We start from the raw sequence: 16,780 nt of genomic DNA on the forward strand, positions 1-16,780 counted from the left end.
GAATGGTCTTTTAACAATTACATTTTCAAAGCACATGACATGAGATTATTATGTTTTTAAGGAAAGGACCAGCAAGAGAAAGAATTTAATGATGGGTAAGAAATACAACACTTAGGGGCACAGACGATTATAAACTTGTTCAGCAATGGTCCACACTTGTTCATAAAAACGAACCACAAAAATGAGTCTGGGTTTACCTGACTTTGTGCATGCGTGAGCAGTGAAATGCCCTGGGGCAAATTAGACGCATAAAAAAAATAAAAAATTTTAAAAAATTAAAAAACAATTATTCTGTAATTACTGCAGAGGTAGAAAAGTAACTGAGAACATTTGGTCAAGCACTGTACCGAAGTACAATTTTGAGGTTAGCCAGGTTTTGAGTTCATAAAATGCAATTAATGGTTAAAGATTACACCAGTGTTTCCCAACCTTTTTGGCTTGTGACCCCTTACAAAAAGCAGTGTATAATTGAGCTCCTTTATCATATGGGGGCCCAATGTCTCTAATGTCTATGAGTTGTTAGTTATCTACAGTTGTTAGCGGTTCCACTTAAGAGAGATTTCCCCTCTAAACATCTCAGATGGCTTCATTTCAATAAGAGTTTGAAGCTTAAAGAGGTCAACTTATAGTTTTTCACAAAAAAAAGCAACGATTAGAGTAAAGAGTCCAAAACATGAGTAAAAATTGTTTAGCAGAAATTAGTTTTTGCGTCTTTCCTGCGTCATTAATTATCTTACAACTGCCCAGATTAAGCTTGTGACCCTTTGAAGGGGCCCCGACCCCTGCATTGGTAACCGCTGGATTAAAAGACCTTACTATATATAAACCAGTCACTGTACAACTAGCTCCACCTCGACCTACAGTTTCTTAGGTCTAAGTAAGTAGGTCTATGCTACTTATGCACTGATGCAACGGTATAGTAGTTGTTATATATAATATGTAATCAGTCAGAGGAACCATTTTTCTTCAAATACATTTTGCTGATCATACTTATGTACTTAAGTAGGGTTTTGAATGCAGAACTTTTAGGAGTATATTTTATGTTTTAATAATTCTTCCACCACTTGATTTCTGGTTTTATTGTGTGTGAACACACTTGTGTTACTCTAAGTCACTGATGTACAGTAACAGCTGTAAGACTGGTTTGTCCTTGCATCTTTGCTTTGGAGCAGCCGACATTTTGCTGCAGTAAGAGCAGATGACACCCTTTTAAAAGCTGAGGGTGCACCTTCATGACATTTATGAATAATAATATCGGACACATACTAATGAATATCTGTACATACCACCATGATTATGTTTGAGTGAGTATGACTGTTCATAGACATGCTGTGTGTGTGGTTACAGTGGTCCTGCACAGGTCTGCAGCAGCAGCCCGTCTTTCTGCAGCAAAATGCTGTTGTGTTTTTTTTTTTTTTTTTTTCCTTATTGCAGTTCTGGAAGAGTTCCCACCGCTGCTGCATAGATACTCCAGTGGAGGGGCCTGGAGAGGAGAGCAGTGAGCCTGCAGCCTGGCCACATTATCTCTCACTTAGAGCTCCACACCCACTAAACCATCCTCCACTCCGCCTACTGTCACCTCGCACCACACTTCACCTACCTGTAAAGAAATCATCTCAGAAAGAAAGAAATCAAAGTAATCAGCTCATTATAGAGCCATGAACCAGACTGCTGGTGTACGTTTGTAATTCTCTGGCTAACGTAGCAGGTTCTAACTGGATTCAATCTCATAGAGTTTAACTTTGTTCACTCAACATCTAATGACACACATTTGGATATCGTTGCTATGTTTGCTTTTGTTTGCTTAGTCAGTTGTGTCAGGATGATGCCATGTTCATTCAGATCCACTGAATCTAGTATTTGAGTATAAATGTTTCCGTGAAAATACAAATATGCATGCTTGAGTGTATAGCTGAACTAGATCAGCACAAAACACGACATATCCTACTGAGCAACTAAAAAAATCCATCTTACAGAGTATGTCTATGTAATAACCTGCTTGATTAATAATAGATCACAGTGTTAAGTACTTGCAAAGAGCAGTATAAGCATATATGGCAAATACCAACAGCTGCCAGTTCAATCTACCAACATAAACTTCAGAGTTGCAAACTTTACCTTTTTTTGTCCTGTAAAAAAGATACCAGTTCTGTGGCTGAGCAAAACAACCAGCAGGTTAGTCCAAGATGGATGTGTAGTTGTCCTCTTGTCCTCTGCCTGTGTAACTATACCTCAGCTCAGATGGCACACACTGTCACATGGTCTGCTTGCAACCTTGGTAGTGCTCGCAAATCTGTTTTTCTTCTTTGCTCTATATGAAAGCTTATTTAACCTCTTACTGACCATATTTTAAACTGATTATCACTATACAGTCACCTGCTTACAGTAATGGATTAAGTTTGACAGCATACAGAGATACCATGCTCCTATTACATGTAAGAATGCAACGTTAGTCAGGTCTAAAATTGACTAATTAAATCTGGAAAGTCTGAGCTAAGCAGCTCTTCTGTAATGTCCTGCAGTGACGAGTGCAGACACAACGCACTGGTCTACTGTTGTTGACTTATGTTTTATGGGAAAGGAGCTGTCCTGTTCATGAAAAATGGTTGCACATACAGCTTCATATCATAATGCATTTGCAGCTGCATCACAATGATCACAAGAGAGTAATGAATGCCCCATGATATACAAGATAGTTTGACCTTCTAGGCATTGAATGAAGCACACAACATGCACACACACATACACACATAACAAAGTGGCTGTGGATGTTGATTATACTGAGCCAGGGGAATATGAATCCCAGTAGGAGGCTGCCTTTCGAGGAGAGGAGAGGAGAGGAGAGGAGAGGAGAGGAGAGGAGAGGAGAGGAGAGGAGAGGAGAGGAGAGGAAAGGAAAGGAGAGGAGAGGAGAGGAAGGGAGAGGAGAGGAGAGGAAAGGAAAGGAGAGGAGAGGAGAGGAAGGGAGAGGAGAGGAGAGGAGAGGAGAGGAGAGGAGAGGAGAGGAGAGGAGTCATAGAAAAACTTAACTCTGTCAAGGATAAGTGCACAGTGAAAGGAAAGAAAATGAAAGGTAAACAATCAGAGACATTTTAAATAATGGTAGTAGAATAGAGAATAAAAACTGTGCTGTTTTTCCCTCCCAGTTGTAATTCTGTAAGTTTTGATTCCACATAGATGTAAAAAAAACAATCAGCAAGCCATGACACAGAGACATTATTAGTGAAAGAAATCTATTTATGAATGGAGCTTTCCGATATGGTACTGTGTGTCTGGCTCGGCCCTGTGGCTGCATTACACAACCTCCTCCCCAACCTGCACTGCAGAACTTTTCTCTGATCTTCACAAACACTCTGACAAAAGTGCCTGAGTCTGCATACAGTACACGCCCTGAGTCAGGAGATGGGGAGGAGGGAGGGAGCAGAGAGAGGAGGGGTGAATGGGGGGGGGGGGGGGGGGGGGTTGGTGGAAGGGAGAAGGATAATAAGAGGGGTACAGGGGCAGGTGAGGGAGGGGAGACAGAGGGATGAGGGAGAGAGAGTTGGCACGCAAACAAAGAGGATGGGGGGAAAAGTTGTGAGATAACAGGAGGGACAAGCAGGGAGAGGAGTCAGCTTCATCGGGGCTCTGCTGTAGAGGAACGAGAGCAGCAGCTTTTCCTCCTGTCTGTCTGTCTTTTTACATTTCTGTCAGTCTCTCCCCTCCTCTCTAATTGTCTCTCATCCCGGCTGGCGCTGCAATGTGGCTGTCTCTGCAGTGAAAGTGCTGGCTAGCGGATTCTCCTTGAGTGAACCCTGACTGTGCGCAGTGAGTGCTTGCCGCTGTCCTGTCCACACTGACTCAGCTGTGCAGGCAGCCCGCCGGCCTCTGACTGAACACCGGCTGCAGAAGCAGGTAGGCATGACAAAACTAGAACCGCACTTACCATCAAATCATGTTTCTTCTTTTAGCTTTACATTCAGGCAAAGTGTTGCAGTATTTGTATGTACATACACATGTACATGTATGCAGGAAACATGCAAACACACACAACATCTGTAAAATGTAACTTTGTTTTTGTATCATCTGTGCTTTTATAGTAGCTCAATGTCCTATTTCAAGATTTCAGTTGATTAACTTTTTCCTAAACTATCCCTTCTCTCTCTGTCTTTCTCCTCCTCCTCCTCCTCCTCCTCCTCCTCTGCCCTCTGTCTAACCTACAGTCTCCTCCAAAGGATTGCTGTGGGGGCTGGCAGGCAGGCTCACAACCTCCAGGACTGCTGTAGGTGCAAGATTGGGACGTGTCTCATTTGGGGACCAGACACCCAGGCAGCAGCATCCACATTGAGTCCTGGAGACCAAAGACTCTGAGCTGTGCTGAAGGATATTCTACTAGCTATCCCGAGCCTGGGCTGGATTCTGCAGCAGTAACTGTTTTGGCGTAGATATGGCTGCCATGGAGGTCCAGTGGGTTGGGGTCGAAGCCCCAAGGCCAGGCCCTCCGCACGTCGCTGTGGGCCTGATCTTCTCAATGCTGCTTGGTAATGTCTATCCCTCACTTTGGGTCACCTCTCTTTATTTTGCTGCGTGGTCATTATGCTACAGCTGATGTGCGCAGTTCATCCTCCTCTCTCTTTGACAACCAAAAGCTTGTACCCAACATCAGTGTGTGTTTGAGTTGTTATGCAGAGCAAAGATGACGCTGTGGCTTTTTCAGATCTGACAGTGACCTTCATCTGCTTCTGACCTACGTACCCACGTGTTAGCAGCTTTGCATGTGTTGTTACACTACGTTTTTACAAAAGGATGTTGTTGTGGTGACTGGACTGGTTGGCTGCGTGAAAATATTGTGATTAGTATTTTTTTTCCTATGATGTTGTGTTTCAACTCATGAGCAAAATGTGCTTCTGGTTCTGCCTGGAAACACAAAAAGGACATGACTGAACTTCTCATAAAAACCTGGTACAGTTTGAAATACTGTACTGTGGCTGGTGGAGTTACAGATCCATAATGGTTTGGATTGGGATTGAATGTCCACAAAAGGATATGTCAGCAGAGTGAACTGGCCCTGTGATGGGAAAGCTTTGTCAGACTGTAGACACTTTAGACTAGGCCCTGCCATTCACACCGTATTGTACTGGACCTGATGTGTATCTGCAGTAAAAGATCAGCAGAGTCACTTAGAGCAAAGTCTTAAGAGCCAGTAAACCATCTTTTATTCAGAAACTCTTGAGTCAAGACTGGAGAGAATGAAGATAGATTTGGCAGTGACTGTACAGTAACAGAATGTACTGAGATTACACATTGTTGTTGTAGGTTGTGGTGTGGTGGATATACAGTATCAGATGTGGAAACTGAATTATGTTAGTCATAGGCTGTCAATTATTAAACAGGGCACTGCTAATGCAGGAAAGACTTTAGACTGATTAGTCATCTATTTTGCATGAGTAAAATGCATGTGCCAGTATATGTATTTCTTCATGACTTATACATTTCCTGGAATTTTCTAAACTGACTCATGGGTGTGGACCATCAGTGCAGCAATAGTGCAGTAAATATTTAGTTAAGTTGATCAAATGAATTCTTCTTTAAAATATTGCTCAACCCTTCCTGATATTTAAAAAATGTGTCCACATCACATTTAGATGTATTTACACACATTGTGTTATTCACAGAGCAAGAATAGCTATTTCTTGGTCACAGATATTTTGTTTATTTAAAATGAGCAAGAAGCATTTGACCACCTAACAAAAACTGCATGGCAGACTCAAGCAGCAGACGCAGGTGGCCAAGTACTGCAGCAAGAAAGACGCTACAGCAGTTGAGAAGCATCAAAGTTCATCAGATACCTAAACACATTATATTCTGGATAAACCGTCATATTTTCTTACTGTTCTACAATGCACTCTGATGTGGTTAAAAAAAACATATGCAAAGGCACCTCAATGTACATAACACTTTTTAAAGCAGTGGACAGAATGATCAGATCTTGTAAACATGCTCATTTACTAATCAGGCTAAAATGGCTAAATACAAGTATTAAAGCTGATATATAAAAGACACAGATAGTGACTGTGTGCTTAAGCAGGTCTAAATCGTAAATAAAGCCATTCAGACTCAGACGTAACAATTCTTCTATAGACTAAAGCTGGTGACATCATGTCTCCAATATGAGCTGCTGAAATACTGATTGGGCAGTGCTCGCAAAGCAAACTTCTGCATTGAATTTTATTCCACTTTAAGAAACATCTTGTGTTGTTTCACAACTTTGACCTTTAGTGAGGTCAAATGATTTTATCCCTCCTTAAACCTAATATGAATTAAAATAAGCTGTTTGTTCTTTGTCAGTTGGATATATTAAATATAAAAAAAATGGCACAGAGAGCATATTCTTGTGCATCAATGCAACATGTATTGCTCTAAAGTTGACATATGTAGGCTAAAAACTGGAGCACCACTGCTCTACTTTTATCTGAAACACCCAAGATTTTGCCTTGCAAAACAAACACAGGGACGATGAACAGTCAGCTACTGATTTAAAATGGTTTTGAAAAGTTTGTAATGCTTGAATGAGACAAAACACAACAGAGTTCAAGGTCCCTGAAAGAAGAAGAGATACTTTATCATGTATTTCTGCTTGTTTTGTTCTCGGTTGTAGTCTTGTCAGCAACTAAGAGTGATAGAAACAATGGAGAGCAGAGATTTTAAGAACACACAGTGTCACAAAGTGACACAAAGTGGAATTCAGAAATGATGAAAAGGGAGCATAGCAAAAAAAAAGTGAAAAGCTGTATGTGATTGTGACACAGAATAATGTGCATCAGTAAAGAGGCAGGAGGGGTGACGCTGTTACTCTCTCGTCATTGTTTCTATTCTACTGTTTTTGCAAGCTCACTGTGCTGCATTGGACCAGCTGTGGAAAAGATTGGAGGGAGTGAGTTTGTGAGATAACAAGAGTGAGATGACAATGAATCAATAACATTCTCACATACACTCTCCTTCACTGTGCTGTTCTTAGCAATGTTATTCCTATTTGCTGCAGTGGTGCTTGTCCAGCCATTGACCTTGACCACGTCATGAACAAAACGTGACACAGTGTACATAAAACAGAGGGCAGAATCACAGGAATGTTAGAAAAAGATACAGTATAGAAAAAATGCAACAGAGGCTCCAGCATTCGTGGAGTATGTTAGAAGTGTTAACGTTTTTTCTGTGTGTCCTGTGCATCTGTGTGCTAGTCCTGCACAGCACCTTGTCAGCGTAGTTTACGCCTCACACACTAGATGGAGGTATTAAGCACAAGGTAAGAAAGAGGGAGAGAGTAGAGACTGTATGTCTTTATTAAATGTGACCTTGACACACGCCTGGGCACAAAACTGAGCAGCTAAGTAGGACAGTGAATACCTGCTGCAGTATATCTAGAATTAATGAGGAACAAGGAAAAGACAAACACCCTTTTTTTCAAAAAAAAAATTGGTGGAACAAAATGGGAGGAAGCAAGATTTAATCACTGCGACTTCCTGATCTCCCTGGTTACATTTTTCCACAAGGAGCAGATCAGATTTCATCCTCCCTTATTTACAGTAATGTCTTAGTAAGGACTTTGTGGTGTCATGTTACTGAGGGTTTGACAAGCCAAGTGCCAGAAATAGACATGTATGTAAAATGTGAACCTGTGAAACGTGTTACCGTTCGCTGTGCATTGTGCACCACATTAAAGAGAAGTTGAAGTCTTTTATTTCCAGTGTTTCAGTGTGTATGAGACAGATTGACTGTCACTGTCCATGAACTTCTACTCATTCTCTTTGTTCACATGTAGCAGGACGAGCAGACCGCACTCAGTTTGTGACGTGACCACAAAATGAGTCTGAGGAGTTTGTGCATAAAGTGCAGTCAGTCTGAAGCTCTTCATTTTCATTTGCAGCTATATGGTGGGTGTTGTGAATATATTGGCTTATGAGGAAAACTAATCAGTAGTCAGTCATTCTTTTGTCAACACAATGAGAATTAAAGGTTGAGGTTACATGATTTATTGTACCAGGGCACTGAAATGTATTTGCCAGGGCATGAACAGGACACACACATTAAGATAAATTATGTTGCTTTGTCATCTAGCAATCTGGATACTGAACTTAAAGGAATAGTTTGACATTTTGTGGAATACCCTTATTTGCTTGCTTGCCGAGAGCTAGATGAGAAGACTGACACAGACTCACATCTCAGCAAGAGAGCAAATAAGCAAATTTCTCAAAATGTCAAACTGTCACTCTAAAGCAGACCCCTGTGTAGTTTTACCTTGTTGCGTTTTCTATTCACCTTCCTCCTCAGGTTTGTGGTCTACTCAGGCCCTAGAGATGTCTGTCGGGAAGATTCCTTTCCTGGAGGCAGTGAATGGCAGCACAGTCATGTTGCCTTGCACGTACCTCAGCTGTATCGGCATCGATAACCTCTACTTCAACTGGCAGTTCAATGACAACGGCACCATGCAAAAGGTAAGAACCTCTTCTTTAGAGAAAGTTTTATGTTCAGGCTTTAGTAGTTTTGTATGATTGACAGCTTTCCGGTCCTATCAGGTCTGTGATTCAGTGATCGTATCGGAGGACTCGGTGCCAAATGTGAAAATATATCGAGAGCGGGTGGAGTTTGTGGGGAAGAACATTCAACACAATGTTTCCATCTTGCTGTGGAACATCACCTTTGAGGACGGAGGCCAGTACACGTGTTTTGGACGCAACCCCAAAGAAAAGGACAAGAACCACAGTGCTATCTTTGAACTCATTGTGGTGGACGAGTGTGAGTGGCCAAAGTCTTTGATGGTACTGTGTGGTGATTTATGTGAGGGAGGGGCCTGATTTACTTTCCTGTACTTATTACTACATATTAATGAGGATGTCAGGCAAACCCTCATGATTTGCTGTTCAGTAAGTGAGGTTTTGTGCAATAATAATCCTATTAGTTGTTTATTGCCCAATCTGACAACACTGCCCTATGGATATTTCTAGTTGAAGGTCCTCCTCCACTTAAAAATATGTTTTTCTCTGTTATGTTATGTTTGAGCTTCACTGTGCAGAGTAATGTATGTGTAGAGTTTGACACAAGAAGACTGTTGTCACATTAAATCACAGCAAGTCTGGCAGCCAATCAAGGTCCAGTATACAACTTACACAAGTGTGATGTGGGAACTTAAAGCCTCCAGTGCACAAACACTAAGAATTGACTTTACAGTGAAGTAATGTCCCACCACAATTACTCTTTTGAAATGACTAATATTTGCATATTCATAATCTGGATTTTTCAATGAGGGAGAAGGAGGAGATGTCATTTTAAGGATTTTTATATGTCCTAAAACACATCTGAAAGGGATCTTTAACTACATGTGCTGACATATAATATAGTGTAAAAATCACAAATATGGGACAACTCATTGGAGCTTTCTTGATGCTCCCATAATATGCAAACTGAAGTGAAAATAAACAAGAAAGTATGTTGAAGAAAAACAGAAAACTAGGTCACATATACAAGGACAGTCCTGCTGAAGACATTTTAAGTCTTACAGAAGTCCTACAGCAGGAAAATAAATCCTGAGGCGACAGTAAAAGATAAAATAGATAATATGGAATGAATTCTTGACACATTTATTACTCATTTTAATTTGTGTATTTTGTTCACTTCTTGAAAACACACACTCACTTCTTGAAAACACATTAAACCAAAATTAGTATCGCCTCAGAATTGGAATGACATCATAATTTCTAGTGGCAACTGTGGACATGAGCAAAAAAAAGTTCACAATAAAAATAATTCATCACCCACATCTGGGTTTTTCTCTCAGAACATTTGATTTACAGATACTGTAGGTAACTGACAGGGTATAAAAAATCAGCAAATATCACTAAAATTGTGCCACCAGTATAGCTTTAAAAGACTAAAAGGACCAAAGTTCCCAATGTGGTCCACTTCAGCTCTAATCTCATGTGGAGGTATCAACATGTTTTGGTTGTAATATGTGGCACAAAAAGCAGCTCTGGCTCATCTGCTACATAACATTGTGATTTATTAATGCTTCTTTTGAAATAGATATGTAAATATGTCATTTTTCCCCATCATTATTCCTCTCTTGTTAAAAAATAGGTTCCATTTCTCAAATCTGTCCAGTCAGGAGCCCAAATGAACATTGAAACAGGTTTTGCTCGCTGTAATCGTTCCTCCTGTTCATACTGACCATTAGAAGATCCCTTCAAAATGCACTTACAATGTAAGTGATGGGAGCCAAAATCCACAGCCCTTGTTTTGAGGAAAAAATGTATTTAAATGTTTTTTGTGAAGATAATGTGAGGCCTCAGTCGTCTGACTTAGTCAAATAAAGTGGATATCTTCCACAGTCACAGTCTTTTTAGTGAAAAAAATCCCTCCGTGTGTCTCAACAGGCAATGTTTTCCTATGTAGCTGCAGTGGATGGATCGTAACACTTGATGACTTGATGACTTGATTTGACTAATTTGGATAGCTGAAGCTTCATATTCGCTTCAAATAAACTTTTAAATAAGTTTTTGCACAGAAGGAGGACTGTTGAATTTGTCCTCCATTACTTACATTGAAAGTGTATTATGAAGAGATCTTCTATATGAGCAGGAGGAATAATTACAGAAAAACATGTGTCAATGTTCATTGGGGTACCTGACTGACTTGAAAAATTGTGAACCTGTCCATTAATGTCTGCAGTGCGGGTGGTGGACAACACACTGACCATCATCATAGCCTCAGCTGTAGGTGGAGGCATCGCGTTGTTGATGGGCTTCATGTTGCTCAAGAACTTCACTCTCTTTGTTCTTTCCAAGATTGAGGAGAAAAAGTGAGTTTTTCCAGCCACCTGGATATTTATCAGCAATGCAACCGTTTCATACTGTTTCATCAGAGTACATTGTACATTGTTGGTGATTGGCAGCATGTTCAGATAGCTCAGATATTGTACACAAGTAGAAGTAGATAATAAATGAAGCAAGCTCGAGATGTTTCTTTGTGTTGCTGTGTATCTTAATCTGTCTTCTTCTCTTTTCCCTCCCTACCCCACTGCAGTAAGGAGTGCCTTGTAACTTCATCAGGGATCGACAACACAGAAAATGGCCTCTCAGGATCCAAAGCTGATTCAAAACCAACACCAAAAAAGAAATGAGAAAGTGCATGTATATGAGTACTCATATTTATATACCTTCTTTGCATATATTTGTATATGCGCATATGTTTGCACACACGCAACTTCATTATGTTCAAGTTGGGATTTTAAACATTATGCCTGGCTGTGGCCATCAAAGCGGAATATACAGTATATGCTCATGTGCACACAATGCTACCACACATGCACAGGAGAGTAACAGTGCAGGTGAAATACAACTAAAGAATGTGCAAACCACAAGTGCACATAATTTAGTAAAATACATTGAAAAAATGGTGGCACCTACCAGAGACACTTCAGCTTTATTTTTTCCCCCTCTTTTTACATATCTACCTCCTCTGCCCACATTGCTCAGTACATTACCTGAAAGGACACATTGAAGGTGTTATCTTTGATTTGTTTGTGTCAGTGTTTTGAGGAGAATGCAGAATAGGCCCTGATAACAGTTTAACATTTAGACAAGTTAAACCGGCGTGAAGTTCGGACTTTTAGTTGCCAAATGAATATTAATGAAATGTGGTCTGATTGCACACAGAGCATGATTATCAAATCCAATAAGTCCTATACCTCTGTGGAAAAAACCTTCATTGTAGCAATGCAAAAGGAAGAGAGAGGACACAACACAACAACAAAAAGTCTTTACTTATTGTTAGAGGTTTTATTCATGATAGATTCTGTTTCTAAAGGCTCTGAACACTACAAACATAATGAGTTTGGATCTATTGATGGATGAACTTTACCAAGCAAGTTAACCAATTTTTGAATGCTCAACTGTCCTTTTCTTTGGTTTTCTTTGGTTTTATGTTTGTAATTTGACTATTTGTTATTACTCTAAATGCCTCACAGAGCACCAAAGAAGGAACAGTAATGCATTTCAGGACAGAAACGTTGTGTCGACACGATGGTCTCGTGTGTTTACAGTGATTATGCAGTGAGTATAAGCTCAGTGAAAGCATACTTCTTATGATCTGTAAGCAGTGTCTCTGGTAGATTGCTTCTTTTTGAACTCTTAAGATTAAAACCAAATTATGTGCACATTGCATGTTTTAATTTGTGTGTACAAGTTGTTCGAGTGTGTGGGTTAATCACCAAAATGTGTTAAACGGTTGTATGTCATTTTGCACAGTGATGCACTGCTTTGAGTACTATATTGTAGCTTCAGAGTACTTTGAACAGTTGTGCACTGTTTAAAGTACTTTATAGCCGTGGTATATACATAATTGTCTGTGGCTACAGCCAGACTACATATAAAAAATGAATATTTGACTTTTTTTCATTCGGAGTCAAAACAAAATAAATATGCTTGAGACAGGAAATAATGTAATGTAGTTACAGCTGGGTTGAATCCTTCTTTAACTAACACCAAATGCACAGTAGCCCTTCTTTAATATAACCCACTAAATCAAAATCAAAATTTGGTTTTGATTTTACAGTGTTCAACTTGTGGCTACCTTCCACAAAACACCTGAAGCATGCTGTCTGATTTATTCAGACAAGTGTAATAAAACAAGGGATGATTTAAGTAGTACTAACACAAACAGTATTGACAGAATATTATAGGATTCAGCCCAGCTCTTCATCCTGTACCTTCTCTTTGCTTGATATGAAACACAGGTGCCTGTTAGTGCTTCTATGCTCCTCCGTCAGCGAGGACAACTACATATTGCAAAACAGTTTATAAGACTCAGCAAACAGTAATAATACAACACGCTTCTGAACTGAAATGATAGACAATCCCCAAACAAACCCCCCACCCCCTAGAAAAATGAATGACCCTCCGATGATGCTGCTTTTAAGACAAATAACCAATGCATTTTAAGCATGTGCAACGTGGACCAGATTTTAGACACAATGCTTGAAAACAGTAAACTTTTTGGTAAAAAAAAACACACACACACTTAAAAAAAACATGTTCTAATATACTAACATTGGTAGCATCAGCTCTGAGGTTAAATGTAAATCCCATTTTATGCCATGCTCTTCATTGTGCTAACCCAGGCTAAGGCTAAGCACTGTTTGGTGATGTGACCCTGGATACTATTCGCCTGGATTAGACACACATATTCCCTTTGCTTAGTATGTGCCCCCTCATGGAAATGGTTCATTTCTTCTGGATACTGATAAACATTCATTCAGTCAGTGTTTTACTCTTTGCAATAAATAATTTTTACCAGATGCACTGCTGTGATAAAGCTCTGCCCATGGGTACAGTAAATGCCCCATAAATTCATAGTTGAAATGATCATGGGATCAGGTCTCAGATAGCAGGCTGAGTAGGGGGGCTGTAGTTCAAGTAAATACCCTGCTCAAGCTGGAAATAAGACTAGTGATGCTCTTTGTGTCACCCACTGACTGTACCAAACAGGGATGATTCCTAAAAGTCCTCTGAGCATCACATCAGGAGGTGATTGTATCTGCATCATCCTCAAACAGCAAAATACAATTTCAGCTGCTGTTGCACATTCAAGACACTGAATGTCAGGTTTTTTAAAAAATACCTCTGGAGCGTGGGACAAACGTGTGCTTAAACACTGTGTCAGGTCAGATATAAGCGTGCCTCCCCAGTCGCAACATGTGTTAAATGAACGTACTGTATAGTGAGGTGTGATTTTCTGGTGGTTTCCTGAAACTCACTGTTATGTTAATAATAATGTGCCTCCAGTCTTTAATCACTGGCTTGAAGCAATATTATAAAGGGTGTGTGTTGGGCACTTTAAAAAGATGTATATTTTTGTGTATGCAATAGTCCAAATCAGTGTTGGTTTGTCACATTGTTCACCCAAGTGAGACGAGAAGAAACCAAACAGCATATGTGAGGAAATAGTCAGGTGCTAACACTGTTTAAGGTCTTGTGATATGACATCATTAGTTACTCAATGTGATGTATTTCTTGATGATTTGATGGGACTGGCAGAAAGGAAGAATTCCTAAAAAATATGTGACGACTCTGTCCCATTTCATGGGATCTTTGAGAAAGATATTGCAGGTACACCAGTGGTGGAAGAATATTCAGTATTCAGATCATTTATTTAAGTAAAACTACTAATACTCTGTTACTAAAAATCCTTCATTCAAAATCCTACTAAAGTAAAGATACAAAATGTACTTTAAAGTTTAGAGGTAAAAGTAGTAGTTTTGCCCCCTGTTTAGTAGTGTGCCCCCTGTGACTGATATATTGTAGAGCTAGTTTTAACCACTTTATATACAGTTAGTTTAATCCAGTGGTTCCCAACCTATGGGTTGGGTCCCCTCCAAAGGGTCACAAGATAAATCTGGGCTATCGTGCAATGATTAATGGGGTAGAAAAAAATGTCTTACTTTTTTGGACTTTTCTCTCATCCTTGCTGTTTTTTTAAATGAAATATTGGATAATTTGACTTCTTTGGGCCTCTAAAAATAAATGAAACAATGTGTGAAGTTAAAAAACATGAGGTCTCAACTAGACACTGCTTTTTCATAAGGGGTCATAAACCCAAAAGGTTGGGATCCACTGTCATCTTTAAAAATGCAACTCTAGCTGTATACAATATATGAAATGTAGTGGAGTAAAAGAATAGTAGTATAAGTAATAGAAACACTAAATTAAAGTACAAGTATGTCTAAACTGTATTTAAGCACTTGAGTAAATCCACTTAAATTCCACCACTGAAGTACATGAGGTGCAAGAAATATTATGGACGACATACTGTACATTTGTCATATGTGTGGTCACCATGTTCTTGTTTGCCTTAAAAGCGGAAACTCCACCCTCAAGCAGGTTTATGAATACAGTTGTCAAGAAATAAGATCTCTAACTTTTGGCCTGTTGCTGTTACTTGGAAACATGAAGACAAACTTTTGCAGGGATCATGAAATCAAATAATTAAATTCTGTCGAAGAGTGTGTTTTCAATCAGTTGTTGTATATTTAGACTCGAGGAGTGTGATTTGTTTGAATACAGTCTCACTGAATCAATGAATTGAGGAAACAAAACTTCTGATTCAATGTTGAGATTGTGTCGGTGAGGGCCTTATGATGACGACCGACTCTATGCAAATCACAGCAGAAGTTGATACTCTGACAGTGACAGTTTGTCACACTGCACCACTAAGTTACTGTGACAAATACTGCAAGCAATACAACTGCGGGAGATGTCCTGGATCAGGGAAGTCAGGATGATGGGATGCAGGGTGAATGGGGAACATCCAGAGAGGAGCATCAAGTGGACTGGAGCCCCTGTACTCGATCAGACCCTGAAGAGCAAAAAGACTCACCAAGTCATACTCCACCGCTGCTCTCTGCACATAAATATACAGCTTCAACGCTCTGGCTCGCCCTCAAATGATGTCCCTATTTTTAACCTCTCATCCGTGCATATCAGCTCTTGATCTGTTTATTATAGAAACATGAAATCTAATAAAAGTTTGGAACAAAATCTGTCTTGTTATGCTGTTTGTCAGCACTACTTCTTGTTGCTCTGAGGTGCAGTGACTACATTTCTTGCTGAAAAATGTTCACTTTAAAAAGGGCGCTCCACCAATTTGACAGTTTACTAGTCATGGGTAGGTAATACTAGTAAGAATGTGGAAACAGTAGTATAATGTCAACTTTGAGAACTTGGAGACTACAGGGAGGGTCAAATGAGAGACTCTATCATGTTGCATTATGGGGAATGTAGGATCCAGTGTTTATGCATACTTTTGATCATTCTTTTTTTAATCTGTCTCTCGCAACTCCATCAACATTGTTATATATGTTCATTAATGTATCAATCTATCAATAATTTTGTCATCCTATTTTCCCATACTGTAATTTTAATCTTGGTCTATTCTAAACACACATCTATTGTAGGTTTGTCTGTCCTGGAGGAGGGGTCACTCCTCTGTTGCTCTACGTGAGGTTTCTTCCATTTTTCCCCTTTTAAGGGGTTTTCTGAGGAGTTTTTCCTTATTCAAACAGAGGGTCTAAGAATAGAAGATGCTGTATGCTGCTACAGATTGTAAAGCCCCCTGAGTAAAACGTGTCATTTGTGATATTGGGCTATATGAATAAAAATTGAAGGGCAAAATGAAATCGCTCTAAAGTGCCCATTTGATCCCTACAGCAGCACAGTGGAAAGATAGGGAGATAAACCATCATCTGCTTGCTAATAAATGAATATTAAAAGCAAATTACTGATCTTATTTTCATTTTCTTTCCATGAACTATAACATCACACTCCATCTCTCTGATATTTTGAGTGGTGGGGGAATGATTAGGAGTCTGTGATCATATTACTGGGTGAAAGTTTTTTGTACACCCATCGGCAATACATGAATAATCAAATAAAATCTGCTGTGTTCAACCATGCAAAAGTAAAGGGATTTTAAAGGAATACGCAAAAATAAAATTTTGCATGGTGCATTTGGGGGCTTGATATTGCATCTATCTAATATTATGTATCAAACTGCCTGTTGTGTTTGTTACAGATACTTTTCTTCTATGTGCTCTGCACTCTCGATTCTGTTGTGCCGACTTTGCTCACTAGATGTCACTTTCTTTACAGAACAAGCAAAGTTTATTTATGTAGCACCTTCCACAGACACCAGTCACAAAGTGCTTTGCAGTCAAAGAAATAAGATGAAATACAATCAAATCAAAATAAATAAA

General features: G+C 39.5%; 1 protein-coding gene across 1 annotated transcript; it reads left to right on the forward strand.

Annotated features, from left to right (window-relative positions):
* The first annotated feature begins 3,575 nt into the window (after nt 1-3,575).
* scn4bb (sodium channel, voltage-gated, type IV, beta b) lies at nt 3,576-15,566 on the forward strand. Its single transcript, XM_044371563.1, has 6 exons — nt 3,576-3,894; nt 4,203-4,520; nt 8,308-8,471; nt 8,553-8,772; nt 10,702-10,831; nt 11,056-15,566. Exons 2-6 carry the CDS (start codon nt 4,427-4,429, stop codon nt 11,150-11,152), a joined length of 705 nt encoding a protein of 234 aa, XP_044227498.1. The 5' UTR covers nt 3,576-3,894; nt 4,203-4,426; the 3' UTR covers nt 11,153-15,566.
* Nucleotides 15,567-16,780: the final 1,214 nt, after the last annotated feature.

This window comes from Thunnus albacares, chromosome 13, assembly GCF_914725855.1.
Source record: "Thunnus albacares chromosome 13, fThuAlb1.1, whole genome shotgun sequence".
Classification (NCBI taxonomy): domain Eukaryota; kingdom Metazoa; phylum Chordata; class Actinopteri; order Scombriformes; family Scombridae; genus Thunnus; species Thunnus albacares.

Bases quoted from the DNA above. Each gene is read 5' to 3' on its own strand.
- scn4bb (XM_044371563.1), top strand. From the start codon at position 4,427: ATGGCTGCCATGGAGGTCCAGTGGGTTGGGGTCGAAGCCCCAAGGCCA. The intron at 4,521-8,307 runs GTAATGTCTATC...CTTCCTCCTCAG, and splicing joins GATCTTCTCAATGCTGCTTG to GTTTGTGGTCTACTCAGGCC. The intron at 10,832-11,055 runs GTGAGTTTTTCC...ACCCCACTGCAG, and splicing joins TCCAAGATTGAGGAGAAAAA to TAAGGAGTGCCTTGTAACTT.